The 19622-nt window shown below is 49.5% G+C and overlaps 1 protein-coding gene across 5 annotated transcripts in view; it reads left to right on the plus strand.

Annotated features, from left to right (window-relative positions):
• The window catches only part of PLXDC1 (plexin domain containing 1), an 87212-nt gene that overhangs the window by 4795 nt on the left and 62795 nt on the right, over positions 1 to 19622 (plus strand). For all 5 annotated transcript variants that reach the window (XR_009215256.1, XM_032163439.2, XM_032163440.2 and 2 more), the window contains exon 2: positions 7994 to 8172. Coding sequence is in view for 4 of the 5 variants with exons in the window: in XM_058445533.1 (XP_058301516.1) it covers positions 7994 to 8172 (179 nt within the window). In the remaining variant the exon portion in view is untranslated. The remainder of the gene's footprint in view (positions 1 to 7993; positions 8173 to 19622) is intronic.

Below are 19622 nucleotides of genomic sequence, written 5' to 3' on the forward strand. Positions count from 1 at the left end.
AACTTATGGTGGTCAGGCAGCCCCTCCCTCATCCCACCATCTTCTCTAGCTCTCCCCAGATTCACGCCTTAACCCGCTCCAGCTGCCGTCCCCTCCAATCGACAGGTAACTAACTGGCTTCTTCTCATTCAGGTCTTAATCAGCTCAAGGGGACCCTCCTCAGAGAGGCCCACCTCATGGCTCTGTGTAGAGGAGCAACAACCCCAACCCTTTCCTCTGTCGATTTTCTTCATAGCCCTTACCAAATGATTCATTTTGTATGTCTCCATGAAGAAAACTAGATTCTTCCTGGGCACAGGGCTTGTGTCCCCCCAGCACCCAGCACAGTGCCTGGGACTCAGTAAAAGTGTATTGAATGAATGAGTGAGTGATTGAGTGAGTATATCAGAGGTGGCTCAGATCCCAGACTCTCCTCCCCTCAAGGGACACACATAGAGAGCTGAACTCTTCTTGCTGTTCCTCCCCTCCCCCCCTCCCTCTTCCCTTCTGCTACCTGGTGGTCCCTCCCTGCACTTCCTTTGACTCCTTCCCTCTCTCCAGGTGAGGGTCCTCAGTGGGTCCCTGCCTGCCAGAGGAAAGGGAGAGGGTATGGTTAGCGGCTTTGTAACTTGGAGGTAGGATTTGAGTTTAGGGTTTGGAGCCTTCCCTGGCCCCTCTGAAAGCTGGTCCTGTGATCCTAACTGGTGTGTTGCCCGAGGTGCAGCAAGTTGACACACCAACACCGAGGGTGCAGCAGAGAAAGAGTTTCATCATCGTGGGGCAGCATTTGGGGCTAGAGGTTTTATGGGGTTTGGGGTGGGGTGGCCAAGGTGTGGGAATTGTTAATTGGTTGAAGAGTGCATGAAGAAATAAACTGTATTCTCATGTTAAATCAGTTTCTCGGCCGGGTGCAGTGGCTCACGCCTGTAATCCCAGCACTTTGGGAGGTCAAGGTGGATGGATCACAAGGTCAGGAGTTTGAGACCAGCCTGGCCAATAAGGTGAAACTCCGTCTCTACTAAAAATACAAAAAAATTAGCCAGGCGTGGTGGCACATGCCTGTAATCCCAGTTACTCGGGAGGCTGAGGCAGGAGAATGGCTTGAATCTGGGAGGCAGAGGTTGCAGTGAGCCGAGATCGCACCACTGCACTCCAGCCTGGGTGACAGAGTGAGACTCCGTTTAAAAAAAAAAAAAAATCAGTTCCTCTCTGAGGGTCTTCGAATTGGCCCTTCTGCTGGAATTCAGGATCCGAAAAACATCTTAATCCTTGTTTTTTTTTTTTTCTTTTTTTTTTCTTTTTTGAGACAGGGTCTCGCTCTGTTGTTCAGGGCTGGAGTGCAGTGGTATGATTATAGCTCACTGCTGCCTCAACTTCCTGGGCTCAAGTGATCCTCCTGCCTCTGCTTCCTGAGTAGCTGGGACTGCAGGCATGTACCACCACACCTGGCTAATTTTTAAAAATTTATTATTAATAATAAATTAAATTTTATAATAAAATTTTTTTTATTATAAAAAAGACAAGGTCTTGCCATATTGCCCAGGCTGATCTCAAATTCCTGGGCTCAGGTAATCCTCCTGTCTCAGCCTTCCAAAGTGCTGGGACTACAGGCATAAGCCACCACATCCAGACTTTAAAAAATTTTTTAGTAGAGATGGGGTCTTGCTATGTTGTCCAGTCTGGTCTCGAACTCCTGGACTCAAGTGATCCCACCACCTCAACCTCCCAAAGTGTTGGGATTATAGGCGTGAGCCACTGCACCTGGCCTTAAACAATTCTTAAATAAAAGCTGACCAGGTGCGGTGGCTCACGCCTATAATCCCAGCACTTTGGGAGGCCGAGGCGGGAGCATCATTTGAGGTCAGGAGCTCGAGACTAGCCTGGCCAGTCTCTGAAACCCCGTCTCTGCTAAAAATATAAAAATTAGCTGGGTGTGGTGCCACACTCCTGTAGTCCCAGCTACTTGGGATGGTGAGGCAGGAGAATTGCTTGAACCTGGGAGGTGGAGGTTGCAGAGAGCTGAGATCACACCAATGTACTCCAGCCTGGGTGACAGAGTGAGATTCCCTCTCAAAAAAAAAAAAAAAAAAAAAAGGAATGGGCCAAAGTGCGGCCTGATTAATGCTTAATTACTTCTACACTTCTGCCCAGAACCCGGCATGTAATTCTTGTTAACCCTGAGAGGACGGTTTCAGTCCTCATGTGAAACCCAGGGAAGGCAGGGCGACTTGCTGGCTGCTCTGTGTATATGATTTTGTTAAAGTGTCAAACCTACCAAGTTTATGTTTTATCAGCCCCATCTCACAGATGAGGAAACTGAGTCTTAGAGAGTGTGTGTAATTTGTCCAATGTCGCAGTCGGTAGGTGGTGGATTCAGGGTTCAACCTCTAGCTTGTCTGATTCCAAACCTGTGTTGTTTTACTGCTGTGATACTACAATGAAGTTCCAAGGGAAGGGTGTTTCCAGTTCGGTGTATCTCAGGTACTCAGGGCATTTAAAGATGCTGCCGCTTCCCTTCCCTCCCCTCCCCTCCTTTCTCTTCTCTTTTTCTCAGCCTGAGGGACAGGATGAGCCAGGGACAGGTGAGCTGGAAGCTGGAGAGAGATAGAATCAAGTTCACCCTCTAGGTGGCTTGTCCTGGCTACGGTGGGGGAGATTAGCTCTAGGGCATTAAGGGTGGAGGCTGACCCAGGATAGAGGCTGTGGTAACCTGAGCCATGGGGTGGCCCAGGGCTGGGATGCCAAGCTTGGGTGTTGGGTGAGATAAGGATGGCTTGGCCCAGGCTCTGGGGCCGCACAACCTGGCCTCCTGAAGTCAGCCCCATTCCCCCTTGCCCTGAAATGGGACCAGTGCCAACTGAGGGGACTGGGACGCTACTGCTGGGCTATACCCTGCATGCTGGGGGACACAGTCTCCCAGGGAAGCTCTCAGGTTCAGGCCCAATGGCAGCCTGAGCAGGGCCCTCCAAGAACCTAGCCCACAGCCAGCCCCACCCCGGGGCTGCCCCTGCACCCTGGGAAACAGTGGGGATTCTCGGTCACTTTTTACTGCACTTTCTGTGGTTCTGAGTAGGCTCTGGAGCCAGCCTGCCTGAGTTCAGATCCTCCATGGACTGGTTCTGTGACCTTGGGAGGTTCCTTAACGTCTTTGTGCCTCAGTTTCTCCATTTGTAAAATGGATTTTAAACTAGTAACTATTTCATGGGATTATTGTGGGGATTAAGGGGGGAATGTCTTTAAAGCCCCTGGAATAGTGCTAGCACAGAGCAGCATTCTCTGAAAGTCAGCTATCATTTTTGTTACTACTGTGATTATTATGGCATCTCACTGGACGGCACACTACTTGGGGGCCATGAGTGAGTGAATGAATGAATGAACAGCTAGTGTTCTGGAAGCTCCTTGGCAACACATGCAGGTGGGGAACGGGTCCAGGGAAAATGAAGCTGTCTCCAGTGGAAGGCAGGTGGGGTGAGGAGTGGCTGAGGGTTGGGTAGGTGTCCAACTTGTGTGTGAGCACATACGGGAAGGCCAAGGCTTTCAGGCAAATCTTCCTGGGCATGTGCACAGGCACGTGGGCCCCTGCACATACACGTGAGCAACCAGCTGTGTTGGCTTCTTTCATGAGTCGTGGGGATGACGTCCTGTCCCAGGCAACAGGGAAGGAAGGGTGGCCGGGAAACAGATGTAGTATGGGTTGGAAGAGTAAGATTCAGGGCTAGGCCAGGGTAGGCCAGGGTCCTGGTCAAGCTCCCTCCATCCCTCGCCCTGCCCTCTTTCATGGACTCTTTACCTCTTACCCTGGCCTGAGCCCTCTATAAAACCTCATTTATGTTTGTCACTTGACGCTTATGGCAGCCTGTACTGTGGGCACGATCGTCAAATCCATTTTAGTCACTAGGGAGCTGAGGCTTAGAGAGGAAAACTGATGGGGCTAAGGTCCCATAACTTGTGAGTGGCAAGACTGGGTGGCGAGGTCAACCCAGTGTCTCTTCCCTGGCCACCCCCAGCTGGGCCCCCTCCCTGTCCTTCCCCGTGCTGCAGGCCTCCACATCCCGCCTCCTGTAGGCCTCCACATCCCGCCTCCTGTCTCGGCTCCAGGTTTGTGAATCCTGAAGATCCCCAATACTCCTCTCTGGGCCGCTCAGCCCCTCTACTTGTTCACTACCCGTTCTATCCTGTTCTGGCTCCTGCCCAGGCCCCAGGGCTGCTTGCAGGAAGACCTGGGGAGCTGGGCAGACCAGCCCAGCACAAACAGCTCTGTCTCCAGAAGCAGCTGTGGGCCCCACCCAAGAGAGACCAGGCAGCCCTGGCTTGGGCCTGGGCAGTGGGCAGACTGCCTTCCCAGCCCTGGACTCAGGTCCATCTGTGGGCAACCAGTGGGCATCTTGGGGAAGGGGTCTGGGGACTGCCCTCCTCTCCATGTTCTCCAGCAGCATCTGGTTGCTATTAGGGGCAGAGAAGTGAGAGGGGGCCGGCAAGGGTCCAGTAGGCGCCAGCAGCCAAGAATGACTTAATTGGATACAATGTCTAATGACAAAGCAGGGCCCCACAGCAGAGTTCTGGTCTCAGCCCCAGGCCTGGGCCTGGCCAAGCCTGGTCTCAACCTCTGTCCTTGCTGGCTCCCAGGAGCTACCCTATGCATTGCGTCCTCAATTCTGCAGTGATGGAGCACCTGCTGTTTGCTGGACATGCCAAATTTGAAGAAGGTGGAGAGAATCCTGGGGGAACTCAAATCTACCAGGGAGATAGGCACATAGTCGCACACGTAGGTGCTCTGGGAGAGGGAGAGCCACATCCAGGAGCTCTGGGGAGTGGGCTGGGGGAAGGCAGAGGTTGAGACAGGTATCTGATACAGGGTGGGCCTGAAATGGATGAGGGTCATAGGTGGGGAATGTCAGATCCACCTATCTGATGGTCTGTTCTCATATATACATCCATAGTAGGTGTGACCATTAGAATGACAATAAAAGGCACAGCTTTGGGGAGCATAAGTCCTTTTGAAATGGAAAAGGATGGTTTTTGTGTTGTTTACTTATTTATTTGGAGATAGAGTTCCGCTTTTTTGCCCAGGCTGGAGTACAGTGGTGCAATCTCGGCTCACTGCAACCTCTGCCTCCCAGGTTCAAGCAATTCTCCTGCCTCAGCCTCCCAAGTAGCTGGGATTATAGGTGCCCACCACCATGCCCGGCTTATTTTTGTATTTTTAGTAGAGACGGGGTTTCGCCATGTTGGCCAAGCTGGTCTCGAATTCCTGACCTCAGGTGATCCACCCACCTCAGCCTCCCAAAGTGCTAGGATTATAGGTGTGAGCCACCACACCCAGCCTTTTGTTAGAACTAATTTAACAGACCTGGTGCAGTGGCTCACGCTTATAATCTCACCACTTTGGGAGGCCAAGGTGGGAGGACCGCTTGAGCCCAGGAGTTCAAGGCCAGTGTAGGCAACATGGTGAAACCCAGCCTCTACAAAAAATACAAAATAAAATAATAATAATTAGCTGGGTGTGGTGGCACACAACTGTAGTCCCAGCTACTCAGAAGGCTGAGGTGGGCGGATTGCTTGAGCCTGAGAGGTCGAGGCTACAGTGAGCTGTGATTGTGCCACTGCACTCCAGCCTGCATGCTAGAGTCAGACCCTGTCTCAAAAAAAGCATGAATTTAACAACCTAGAGGGAACTGGAGAGAACACGGAACCTAGGAATGGCTGCGAAATGGCCTGTGTGTAGTCACTTTCCAATCCTGTGCCCATGGCAGACTTTGCTCATTGATCTTGACAGTCCTTCCTGCTAAATACAAGAGGAGCCTTTGCATTCTCAATTGGAGTGCCTCTGGCTGTCACGAATGGATTGCAGATGACATGTGATATGAAACCTCTTTGCCATCCTAGACAGTATCTAGGTAGTGATAGGAGTAAAACAGTGGTTCTCAATGGGGCAAGGGAGGGGGTGATTTTGTTCCCCAGGGGATATTTGGCAATGTTTGGAGACATTTTTCATTGTCACAGCCTGGGATGGGGAGGAGCGTGGTGCTATTGGCATTTAGTGAGCAGGGGCCAAGGCTGCTGCTAAACATCTTACAGAGCACTGGACAGCTCCTGCATAACCATGAATTAGCCAGTCCAACCAACAATCCAATTTAAAAGCAGACAAAAGACTTAAATAGACGTTTCTCCAAAGAAGATATACAAATGGCCCACAAGCATATGAAAAGGTGTTCGGCGTCACTAATCATTAGGGAAATGCCAATTTATAAAAACGACTAGATACTACCTCATACCTGTTAGGATGGCTACTGTAAAAAAAACAGAAAATAACAAGTATTGGCAAGAATGTGGAGAGATTGGAACCCATGTGCACGGTTGGTGGGAATGTAAAATGGTCCAGCCATTTTACATGGAAAACATTTTATATGGAAAACAGTATGACAATTCCTAAAAAAATTAGAAATAGAATTACCATACCATCCAGCAATTCCACTTCTGGGTATATACCCAAAAGAATTGAAGGCCAGGTCTCAAAGAGATATTTGTACACCCATGTTTGTAGCAGCATTGTTCACAACAGCTAAAACGTGGAAGCAAAACAGACATCCATTGATAGTTGAGTGGGTAAGCAAAATGTGGTATATCCACACAATGGAATATTATTCAGCCTTCAAAAGGAAGTCAGTTCTGCCATGTGCTACGACATGAATGAACCTTGAATTTATTATGCTAAGTGAAATAAGCCAATCACAAAAAGACAAATATAGTATGATTCTGTTTATATGAGATACTTAGAGTAGTCAAAATCATAGATACAGGCTGGGGGCTGTGGCTCATATCTGTAATTCCAGCACCTTGGGAGCCAAGGTGGGAAAATTGCTTGAGACCAGGAATTCAAGACCAACCACCCTGAACAAAATAGTGAGACCCTGTCTCTATAAAAAGTAAAAAGATTAGCTGGGCATGGTGGTGTATGCCTATAGTTCCAGCTACCTAGGAGGCTGAGGTGGGAGGATCGCATGAGCCCAGCAGTTGGAGGCTGCAGTGAACTATGATCGCACCACTACGCTCCAGCCTGGGTGACAGAGCAAGGCCCCATCTCTTAAATAAAATAAAATAAAATAAATTAAAATTAAAAAACAGGGGTGAATAGGGAGTTATTATTTAACGGGTACAGAATTTTGGTTTTACAAGGTGAAAAGAGTTATGCAGATGGATGGTGGTGATGGTCATACAACATTAGGAACGTATTTAATGTTACTGAATTGTACACTTGGAAATGGTTAGATGGCAAATTTTGTTATGTGTATTTTGCCACAATAAAAAAATTGGAAAAAGGAATTATCCAGTCCAAATGTCAATAGTACCGAGATTGAGAAGCCCTGAACAAAAAGAACTGCTCTCTGGCTTCTAGTCCCCTGACCCCACTGGGAAATAGGATGATGTGCCATTTCTGGCAGAGAAATAAGAAACTGGTTTGGAAGGCTCAACGGCAATGGTTCTCACCCTTACCTGCAGGGTTAAGTCCAAGACTCCTCAAAATCTCCCCTGAGGCTCTTTTAAGAAATCGAATGCCCAGGCTACACCATAGACCAGTTACAAGAGATCTCTGTGGGGGGACCCAGACATCAGGAACTTTTGAAGCTGTCCAGGTGATTCCAGTGTGTAGCTGAGGTTGAGAATAATCACCCTTTGGAGGCAGATCAGCTTGGGTTTGAAACTTATCTGCATGCCTGACCCACTGTGTGACTTTTAACCTCTGAGCCTCTGATTCTTGTTTGCAAAATGGAGAGCATCCTGTCGACTGCGGAGAGCTGGCATGAGGATTCAAAGGATATGTGCGAAGTGCTTGGCCTGGAGCTGGGCACGTGACTCTCAGTACACATTGGGTGTCTCCTGTCCTGGTAGTCAAGTGACTGCAAAGTCTACAGTGGCATGGTGTTGGGGCCCTTGCAGAATAACTGGGCTGGATTCCCCTCTCAGATCTTCATTGCAGACTGCTGGCACTCAGGTTTCTGTCCCCTTCTCCCAGGTCACGATGAGGGCCCAGGCTCTGGATGGGCTGCCAAGGGGACCGTGCGGGGCTGGAACCGGAGAGCCCGAGAGAGCCCTGGGCAGGCGTCAGAGCCGGACAGGACCCAGCTGAGCCAGGACCTGGGTGGGGGCACCCTGGCCATGGACACGCTGCCAGATAACAGGACCAGGGTGGTGGTGAGTGCTGGAGGAACATGGAGGGGGAGCGAAGTGGGGGTGGGGGAGGTCTCGCCAGCTGCCCCAGGTGCGCTTGTCCGATATGCAAATCACATATCATTTGGGGTTGGCCCTGGAGGACAGGGTGGAGAGAAGAATCCCAGGGGAGGGGATGGAAGCAGGGCCCAGACTGGGTCATAAAATCACAGCATCTCAGCGTTTCATAGGCTGCCTACTCCCTCCTGGACCCAGAGACATCAAATGGATTGTACCAGGATGCACAGCCTGACCATAGTGTTCCTGACACTGGACTCTCCCATGACTTAGGGAAGAAAAAGCTGACGGTGGCATTATGAGTCACATCTCAGCTGCCAGATGGGGCCCTTCCCCACCCCATTTCTGCCCCATCTACAGACTGGGGCGCAAGAGGATTAATGGCTGCTTAGCCTAAGGGCTGGGCACTCAGCAGGGGGCTGAGTAGAGAAAGCAATTAGGGTGCAGCTCCTGGAGACAACCTCTTTGGCCTGGGGCAGTTCTGGGGTGCTGGCGCAGGGAGGAGAGGCCTGGAGGAAGTGCTCCCCTCTCAGGGTTTCCGGGAGGCTCTTGGAAGCCTCGGTGTGTCTGGGGATGAATCTATTAATACAGCTATGCGTTTCTGGGAATGGGTGTGTGTGTCGTGGACGCTGGGTTCGCACCTGTGTCAGATGATTTTGTATACTATGTATGTGTACCTGTCTGTCACTGTGGGCTGTTTGTGGGTATTTGTGATGAGCGTGTGCGAGTGTGAGTGTGCCTGTGGCTGTGTGTGTAGGTGCCTGTGGCTGTGTGTGTAGGTGCCTGTGGCTGTGTGTGTGGGTGCCTGCGGCTGGGAGTGATGAGGGTGGATTCTTAGGACGCAAGAAGCAACAAGAGGACCTGCTTCTCAATATAGATTTATTTTATATTTTAATAACTATTTTCTTAAATTAGTATGTGCAGATAGTAAAAAAAAAAAAAAAAAGGTTAAATAGTGCTAAAATCATAAAACAAAACAGCAGTCCTGCCCCTCCTCTCCCCTGGGGCCTGCCCCCTCCCCTTTCTCAGAAGGCTCTGTCTGGGCTGTTTCCTCTGGAGTTTACTTCCATATTTCCAAGGGATTTGCTTATACTGTACTGCTACCTCTCCGTGCACTGGTTTTAGGCCATATCTATTCATGGCCTGCTGTGGCTCAGGGAGATTTGGCTTTTGTATACTCCCGCTGAGCAACCTTTCACCCTGCCGCCCAATCTTCCTGTTCAATCCCTGTGCTGGGTTGTGGATTGTTACCATCAGGTACATAGTGTCCACTTCTAATCCAGGCAGTGTCATATCATTGTTTCTTTTCTTGTATTATTTTGGCTCTTCCTGGATCCTGGCCCCCTCTCTTGCCCTTGCTTACTTAGTTTTCTGTGCCTACCATAGCTACCTTTTCCTACATATCCCCTAGTCTCAGATGTAATTTCCAGTGTGGGCTGGGCATGGTGGCCCACACCTGTAATCCCAACACTTTGGGAGGCTGAGACGGGTGGATTGCTTGAGCTCAGAAGTTCCAGAATAGCCTAAGCAACATAGTGAGACCCACATCTCTAAAAAATTACAACAAAAATTATCTGGGTATGGTGGCTTGCCCCTGTAGTCCCAGCTACTCGGGAGGCTAAGGCTGGAGGATTGCTTGAGCCTGAGTGGTCAAGGCTGAGTTGAGACGTGGCCAGCCTGGGCAAAAGAAGAAGACTCTGTCTCTGAAAAAATATAAAATAAAGAAAAAAGGATAATTTCAGGGTGGTCAAACCTGTCAGTTCCTTTTTCCGCCCGAGAAACTTCTCTCCTGTCCTGCACTCCAATCCCGCTCGGCCACTCGCCTGCTGGTACCACGGGTGCCATCCTGGGGCCTCCCTTTCTCTTCATCCTGGGAACCCCTTTGTCTCCCTCCTGTGTTGGATCCCCTGTTCCCTTGACCCTGTGTCTTCTCTTTCCTGCTTCATCCTTTTGTTTGTTTAGCTTCCTGGGAAAGGTTGCACAGAAGGAAAAATTCCCTTGAGAACGTGCATGTCTGAAAATGTCTTTATTCTGTCCTTTCATTTGACTGGTGGTTTGGCTGAATATAGAATTCTAGATTGAAAATAATTTACTTTTTCTGTTTTTTTGAGACGGAGTCTCGCTCTGTCGCCGAGGCTGGAGTGCAGTGGCACAATCTTGGCTCATTGCAACCTCCTCCTCCTCCTGGGTTCAAGCGATTCTCCTACCTCAGCCTCCTGAGTAGCTGGGATTACAGGTGTGTGCCACGATGCCCGGCTAATTTTTTGTATTTTTAGTAGAGATGGGGTTTCACCATGTTGACCAGGCTGGTCTCAAACTCCTGACCTCAAGTGATCTGCTAGCCTCAGCCTCCCAAAGTGCTGGGATTACAAGTGTAAGCCACCACACCCGGCCTTGAAAATAGTTTTCTTTCAGAAGCTTGAAGGCATCTCTCCATTGTCTTCTGGCTTCTGATGTCACTGTTCAGAGGCTTGGTGTGATTCTTATTTTTGACCTTTGTATATACCTGTTTTCCCCTGACTTCTGGAAGCTCTCAGGGTGCTCCCTGTAACCCCAGCATTCTGAAATTGCAGTGACATGCCCTTCTCTGGCTGTTTTTGTTTGCCATGCTGGACATGGGGGGACTGTTTCAATCAAGAGATTTTCATTTGTCAGTTCTGGAAAGTGTTTTTGCTTTATTTCTTTCAGATTTTTCCTTTCTACAATTCCTCATGGTTAGATGTCCATTTCTGGAATTGATCCTTAAATTTTTTCTTCTCTCTTCTGTTGTGCGTCTGTTTTGCATTTTTTGTTGTTTATTTGTTAGTCTGCTTGTTGTTCTTCTTTCTGGAGGGTTTTCTCAATCTTATTTTCATAATGTCACTGTTTTTTTCTCTATTATCATATTGTTAATTTCTAAGAGCTCTTTTTTATTTTCAGATTTTTTTCTTTAACAAAAAAGCATCCTGTTCTTGTTTTGTGGATGTAATATCTTCTCTCTCTGAGGATATTAGAAAAATTTTGAGATTTTTTTCCCCTCTGCTCTCTGCATTGTTCCTGTTACTGTTTTTTCCTTGTATCTCAGGCTCTGAAATGGTTTGGAACCATGACTAAACCTGTATTTCTTTAAAATTTTGGGCCAGGCACGGTGGTTCACGCCTGTAATCCCAGCACTTTGGGAGGCTCGAGGTGGGAGGATCCCTTGAGGTCAGGAGTTGGAGACCAGCCTGGGCAACATAATGAGACCTTGCCTCTATAAAAAACATAATAAACTTTTGATATTCTGTTCATCAAAGTATTTTTTTTGTATTCATTTTGATTTTTTAAAATATTGCTTTGAAGTATTCTCTATCTTGATTCCTGAGTTTTGGTGCCATCTGAGATGTTGTACCTGAGGCAGGTGCCTCCTCACCTCACCCTAGTTTGAGCTCCTAGTTTGAGGTGGAACTTCAGGGGACATGGCATCACTCCCTTCCCAATCTGCCCTGTCTTCTTGATCCTAGAGAGCAAGGAGCAGGACTGCCATGGTGAGATGGTGGAGTGGAAGGCCAGAGTAGGAGAGGCCCCTGATTAAGGAGACACCTGGCAGCTCATCCCCGACCCCACAGCTTTATTGGGCCATTAGGTTGAATAACTGATAACCTGCTCAGGACCAGACACACAGGTCAGAAGGATTATGTCCCAGTCTGCACAAAGAGGACCTTTCAGAAAAGAGCCATGGAGACTTAGATTTCTGGAAGCAATTGTTCGTGGGTGTTCAGAAAGGACAGTGGGGTTCATTAAGAGCCAGTATGGATTCAATAACACCAGAGCTTAAAAAACAACACCACAAATTCTCACGCTCCACCCTGGATGGACTGGTTCAGAAATACTGGAGCAATGGATTTTGGGAATTTGTTGTTGTTGTTTTTGTTGTTGCTGTTGTTGTTGTTGTTGCTGCTGTTGTTGTTGTTGTTGTTTTAAGTTCTCCATGTGTTCCTGGCAAAGTTGCAGAGATTTAAAAATGTGATTTTGATGGTCATGTAGGTGTGGGAACTTTTTTTTTTTTTTTTTTTTTGAGACGGAATGTTGCTCAGTTGCCCAGGCCGCAATGCGGTGGTGTAATCTCAGTTTACTGAAGCCTCTGGCTCCAAGGTTCAAGTGTTTCTCCTGCCTCAGCCTCCCAAGTAGCTGGGATTACAGGTGCGCACCATCACGCCCAGCTAATTTTTGTATTTTTAGTAGAGATGGGGTTTCACCATGTTGGCCATGCTGGTCTCAAACTCCTGACCTCAGGTGATCCACCCGCCTCAGCCTCCCAAAGGGCTGGGATTACAGGCGGGAGCCACCATGCCTGGCCAGGAACTTCTGATCTATAAGATTTCAAACCAATTTTATAATTGGTGACCCACTTGATTGTCAGAACATGAGGCTTCCACCATCTCGGGGGCTTCGTGATCCCCTCTGCAGCTACACATCGAGGGTCCACACACGAGCGAGGCCACCTGGAAAGAGGTCCCTCTGACAGCCATAGGGCTTGTCCCCGGCTCTGCCTAAAGACAGGAGGACCAGGCTTTAAGGGATAACTTATCTGGAGAGTGCAGATGTCAGGTCAGGATCCCGAAGGCCTCGTGGGCAGGCTGGAATGACATCCGCCTCGGAACAGATGAAACTACTGGGATAAATATAAATCCTGGCCTTTAAGTTTAGAAGAGTTGGGAGAGATGTGGTTTAGCAGCAACTCACGAGGAAAAGATTTGGGGATCCCCACTTCTTGTGGGCTAGGATGAGTCAGGCGCATAAAGTGGCTGCCAAGACTGGAGTCAGGAAAGCCAGCTGCATGACAGAAACCTGGGGACTGGGGCTGGGGCTCTGGGGGTCCTGTGGGCTATTTCTTGGGCCTGACTGCCACTGAGGGGCTTGTGCTCCCCTTTCAAGTGGTTATCCAGACACAAGTGGAGTCCAGGGGAGGGCAGCTGGGATGGGGAAGAGACTTGCACTCTTGTCCCTGGAGGAAAGGTAGAAGGCATTTGGGGTATTTAGCCTGGTATAGAGAAGGTTCTAGATGTGGTTGTTTTCCTTCTTTCTTTCTTTCTTTTTTTGTTTTTTTTTTTTAGAGACAGAGTCTTGCTCTGTGGCCTAGGCTGGAGTGCGATGGCGCGATCTCAGCTCACTGCAACCTCTGCCTCCTGGGTTCTAGCAATTCTCCTGCTTCAGCCTCCTGAATAGCTGGGACTACAGGCACATGCTGCCAAGCCCGGCTAATTTTTTGTATTTTAGTAGAGACAGGTTTTCACCATGTTGCCCAGGCTGGTCTTGAACTCCCGAGCTCAGGCAATCCAACCGCCTTGGCCTCCCAAAGTGCTAGGATTACAGACGTGAGCCACCACACCCAGCTGATATGGTTGTTTTCCAGCAGCTGCAGGGCTGTGACTGGGGCACAGGGGATAGACTTTATTTTTCTTTTCTTTTCTTTTTTGAGACAGAGTCTTTCTCTGTCGCCCAGGCTGGCGTGCAGTGGCACAATCTCAGTTCACTGCAAGCTCTGCCTCCCGAGTTCACACCATTCTCCTGCCTCAGCCTCCCAAGTAGCTGGGACTACAGGCGCCTGCCACCACGCCCGGCTATTTTGTATTTTTAGTAGAGATGGGGTTTCACTGTGTTAACCAGGATGATCTTGATCTCCTGACCTCGTGATCCGCCCACCTTGACCTCCCAAAGTGCTGGGATTACAGGCGTGAGCCACTGCGCCTGGCCTATTTTTCTCCATATTCCTTATCACCTCCTGCATCAAATTATCTGTGTATCAGCCAGGCACAGTGGCTCATGCCTGTAATCCCGGCACTTCGGGATGCTGAGATGGGAGGATCACTTGAGGCCACGAGTTTAAGACCAGCCTGGGCAACACAGTGACACCCCCATCTCCACAAAAAATCCATTCTAAAAAAGTTAGCTAGGTATGGTGGTGCACGCCTGTAGTCTTAGCTACTTGGGATGCTGAGGCTGTAGCATCGCGTGAGCCCAGGTGTTGGAGGCTGCAGTGAGCCATGGTCGTGCCACAGCACTCCAGCCTGGGCAACAGAGCAAGACCCAGCCTCAAAAAAATAGAAAAGAATGATCCATGTATCGGTGTCTGTTGTCTATCTTCCCCCTGGAATGTAAGCACAGGAGAGCCGGGACTGTGCCTGGTCCATGACAAGCACTCCTTTGAATGAACAAAGGAAGTAGGGTTTTCCACATCCTAGTCTCCAAAAACAGGGTTGTAGAAGGGAAGAGTTGTGCCTGATGTGATTGTCCCTGGTGTGAGTCATTGGACACAGGAGCCTCTAAGGACCCCAACTCTGCTAACTTGGATTCCCACACGCATGAGAGAATGTCAGTGCTTACACACGTCGGGGTGTTTGCACACGCCTGAGACTCAGGTGGCTCCATACCCAAACTCTACCCTGCCCTGGTCCTGTTAGGCCTTGTTCTGGGTTGGTGTTCACCTGAGAATGCTGACGATACCCTCAGCAGCCAGACTGCAAACGCCCCTTCCCACTATCTGCCCACCCCCAACCTGGAGAATGGGTGGCCCTGGCTGGGAGTCGCGCACAGGCGTCCAGAAACACCTGTTTCTCCCGCGCCTCTGACAGCTCAGCATCACTGTGGCCTAAGGAAGTCTCATCTAGATAATGAGTTGGCGGCAGAGGGTGGGCAAGATAAGAGGAGAGTGGTGGGAAGGGGCTGTTTCAGCAAGTTTTATTTGGTCTGTCTCACAGAGTTTTCTTGGGTTTCAACAGGAAAACACTTTCTCTGTTCATCTGGTATCACAGCCAGGTTTGGCGAACAGCAACCAGGCTCTGGGACCCTCTGCTCTGGGGCCATATCAAGGGACTGAGGGCTGGCAGGTGGGCTGCCATGCCTTTTGCCTCTCCCTACACCAACCCCAGTGCCCCATCACCTTCCTCCATCATTCCTCAGTAACCCTCCTGGCTGCGGGCCTCACCTCTGGCTCAGCCCCCTTGACTCAGCTCCTCCATCCAGCCCCTCTGCCCAGCCGCCTCCATTCAGCCCTCTCTGCCCAGTGCCTCTGCCAGGTCCCCCCCCTGCCAGGCCATCTCACCACAATGCTCCTTCCAATTCAGAACCTCTTGCTTTGGAGGCGTTGAGGCGTCTAGCCTGCACTCCCGATCCCAGGGTGAGCTGGCAGCTCCGAGGACCCTGGTCAGAACCATCTCCTCCTTAAAATGCATTCCCACACCCAATCTACCACCACATCACAGTGGAAACAGGACTCTTGTCCGGAATCAAGATTTCCAGAGATTTTCCACCAAGACCAATTCTGAGGCCCTGAGGACACTGGGGGTTTCAGGGGTGGGAGCAGGGGAACTGGGGAAGCCATAGTGCTGAGTCAATAGATCCTGGGATGTGCTGAGTCAGAGACCCTGGGATGTGCCACAATTTATTCTCAAAGAGGCTGGAAAGGGGAGGCCTTGGCAAAGGTTCTCTTCCTTTGAGGATTTCAAAATTCTACTCCAGGGTTTACTTGGTTCCATGGTTCAGGTTTAGAGCCAGAGTTTGGGGGAAATCAAGCACAAGAACATTTAGATTTGAGGAAGTGCCCCTCCCTTACCTCCCAATCTCCCCCATGGCCCAGCGTCCCTGAATTCCTCTCTCTTCTCTGGCTCAAGCAAAACCTCCTGGCTTGTACATAACCATAGCAGGCCCCAGGAATGCAAGGGACCCTGTGTCAGGGCAGGGACCCCGTCATCCAAGACAGTTGGCAGGGAGAGTGCAAGACCCGCCTGGTTTCTACAACCTTCCAAAGGAGGCAGCTCCCGAAAGAAGGTTTTCAGAACACAGGGCCTTGGGAGACAGGATAGCCAGCCAGACTCCTCGCACAAACCACAGGGGGCAAGCAGTGCTCCTCCAAGAACCCGGCCCCACCAGGGTGCTCAAGGCAACGAGGTAAGGAGGCCGATCCAGGAAGATTCTGGGAGCAGAGTTGGGGGGTGCGTGGAGGGAGGGGAAAGTTAGGAGCCAAGTTTTGAAGAGAGAGAAGATAAAGGTTGTCTGGGCGTGGTGGCTCAGGCCTGTAATCCCAGCACTTTGGGAGGCCAAGGAGGGCATATCACTTGGAGGTCAGGAGTTCGAGACCAGCCTGGCTACCATGGTGAAACCCCGTCTCTACTAAAAATATATAAATTAGCTGGGCATGGTGGTGCACGCCTATAATCTTAGTTACTCGGGAAGCTGAGGCGGGAGAATCACTTGAACCTGGAGGTGGAGGTTGCAGTGAGCCAAGATCATGCCACTGCACTCCAGCCTGGGCAACAGAGTGAGATTCTGTCACCTAAAAAAAAAAAAAAAGAAAAAGAGAGAAGAGATTTTGTGAGAAGAAAGCGTGTCCAGGGAGGCAGGAGGTGGAGTGCAGATGTCATCTCCAGTGCTGTGGAGGAGCCCGGCAGTCCTGGCCCTCGATCTTGGTCCTGACGCAGACCAGCTGCATAGCCTTGGGCTGGACACTTAACCCCTCAGTTAACGAACCTGACATTTAGAGCCCCTCCAAGCCCTTGTTGGCTTCACATTTCCCAAATGGGTGGTAAATACCAATCTCACAGAGCTGATTTAAGAGCAGAATGTGAGGCCCATGATGGTTCTTGATCCTGGTGGTCTCCCCTCCACTTTGGGTCACAACACTGCTCCCGGCTACTCAGCCCTACGTGGTTTTCTCCCGGTCGGGTTCCTCTTGCAGGCCATTTTCCTTTCTCCTTGGGCAGGGTGGTGTGTTGGTTGGTTGGTTACTTTCTTTTTTTCTTTTTTGTTGAGGTGAAATTCACATAATACAAAATTAACCACTTTAGGCTGGGTGTGGTGGCTCATGCCTGTAATCCCAGCACTTTGGGAGGCCGAGTTGGGTGGATCATTTGAGGTCAGGAATTCGAGACCAACCTGGCCAACGTGGTGAAACCCCATCTCTACTAAAATAATACAAAATTAGTCAGGTGTGGTGGCTAATCCGCCCACCTTGGCCTCCCAAAGTGCTGGGATTACAGGCATGAGCCTCCGCACCTGGCGAGTATCTGTTTTGAATTCTTTGGGATCTATACCTAGGAGTGGAATCCCTAGCTTGTAATCCCAGCTGCTTGGGAGGCTGAGACGGGAGAATTGGTTGAACCCAGAGCAGAGGTTGCAGTGAGCTGGGATCACGCCACTGCCCTCCAGCCTGGGAGAGAGAGCAAGACTCTGTCTCAAAAATAAAATAAAATAAAATAAAATAAAATAAAATAAAATAAACCATTTTAAAGTGAACAATTCAGTGGCATTTAATAAATTCACAATGTTGTGCAACCAACCCCCATCCAGTCCCAAAACTTTTTCTGTTTTGTTTTTGTTCTTGAGAAAGGGTCTTGCTCTGTTGCCCAGGTTGGAATGCAGTGGTGGGATCATGGCTCACTGCAGCCTCGACCTCCTGGGCTCAAGGGATCCTCTCACCTCAGCCTCCCAAGTAACTGGGATTATAGGCATACGCCACTACAACAGGCTAATTTTTAAATTTTTTGTAGAGACAAGATCTCACTATGTTGCCCAGGGTGGTCTTGAACTCCTGGACATAAGTGATCCTCCCGCCTTGGCCTCCCTAAATGCTGGGATTACAGGCATGAGCCACTGTGCCTGGCCCCAAAACATTTTTATTACCCAAAAGGAAACCCTTTACCCATTAAGCAGTTGCTCCCTGTTCCCTACTCCACCCCAACCCCTGGCAACCACCAATCTGTGTTTTATTTCTATGAAGTTACCCATTCTGGATATTTCATATAAATGGAATCATATAATGTGTGATGTTTTATGTCTGGTTTCTTTCACTTAGCGTAATATTTTCAAGGTTTATCCATTTTATGGCTGAATAATATTTAATCATATGAATGTACCATAATTTGTTTATCCATTTATTTATTGATAGACATTTAGGCTGTTTCTACCTTTTGGCTGTTGTGAATAGTGCTGCTGTCAACATGTGTAAATGTATTTGCATTTCCTTCCTTCCTTCTTTCCTTCCTTCCTTCCTTCCTTCCTTTCTTTTTTTGACAGAGTCTTGCTCTGTCGCCCAGGCTGGAGTGTAGTGGCGTAATCTCAGCTCACTGCAACCTCCCACTACTGGGTTCAAACAATTCTCCTGCCTGAGCCTCCCAAGTAGCTGGGACTACAGGCACGTGCCACCACGCCTGGCTAATTTTTTGTATTTTTAGGAGAGACGGTGTTTCACCATGTTAGCCAGGATGGTCTCTATCTCCTGACCTCGTGATCCACCCACCTCGGCCTCCCAAAGTTCTGGGATTACAGGTGTGAGCCACCGCGCCCGGACTCTTTTTTTTTTTTTTTGAGACAGAGTCTCGCTCTTTTGCCCAGGCTGGAGTGCAATGGCATGATCTTGGCTCACTGCAACCTCTGCCTCCTGGGTTCAAGCAATTCTTGTGCCTCAGCCTCCCGAGTAGCTGGGATTACAGATGTGTGCCACCACGCCCAGCTAATTTTTATATTTTCAGTAGAGATGGGATTTTGCCATGTTGACCAGGCCGGTCTTGAACTCTTGGCCTCAAGTGATCTACCCGCCTTGACCTCCCAAAGTGCTGGGATTACAGGCGTGCACCACCGCATCTGGCATGAGTATCTATTTTCTTTTCTTCTTTTTATTTTTCTTTTTTGAGATGGAGTCTCGCTCTGTTGCCTAGACTGGAGTGCAGTGGCACAATCTCGGCTCACTGCAACCTCTACCTACCCGGTTCAAGCCATTCTCCTGCCTCAGCCTCCTGAGTAGCTGGCATTACAGGCGCGTGCCACCACACTCAGCTAATTTTTCATATTTTTAGTAAAGACAGGGTTTCACCATGTTAGCCAGGCTGGTCTCCATCTCCTGACCTTGTGATCCGCCCACCTCGGCCTCCCAAAGTGCTGGGATTACAGGCATGAGCCTCTGCACCCGGCGAGTATCTGTTTTGAATCCTTTGGGATCTATACCTAGGAGTGGAATTTGCTGGGTCATATGGTAACTCTATGTTTAACTTTTTGAGGAACTGCCAGACTGTTTTCCACAGCAACTGAACTATTTTACATTCTCACCAGCAATGTACGATGGTTCTGATTTCTCTACATCCTCGCCAACACTTGTTATTTTCCCTTTTTTAAAAAATTATAGGGCTGGGCATGGTGGCTCATGCCTGTAATCCCAGCACTTTGGGAGGCCGAGGTGGGCGGGCCATCTGAGGTCAGGAGTTTGAGACCACCCTGGCCAACATGATGAAACCCCGTCTCTACTAAAAAAATACAAAAATTAGCTGGGCATGGTGGCATGCACCTGTAACCCTAGTTACTCAGGAGGCTGAGGCAGGAGAATCGCTTGAACCCAGGAGGTGGAGGTTGCAGTGAGCCGAGATCGTGCCACTGCATTCCAGCCTGGGCAACAGAGCGAGACTCCA

This window comes from Hylobates moloch, unplaced genomic scaffold (assembly GCF_009828535.3).
Source record: "Hylobates moloch isolate HMO894 unplaced genomic scaffold, HMol_V3 SCAFFOLD_10, whole genome shotgun sequence".
Lineage (NCBI taxonomy): Eukaryota > Metazoa > Chordata > Mammalia > Primates > Hylobatidae > Hylobates > Hylobates moloch.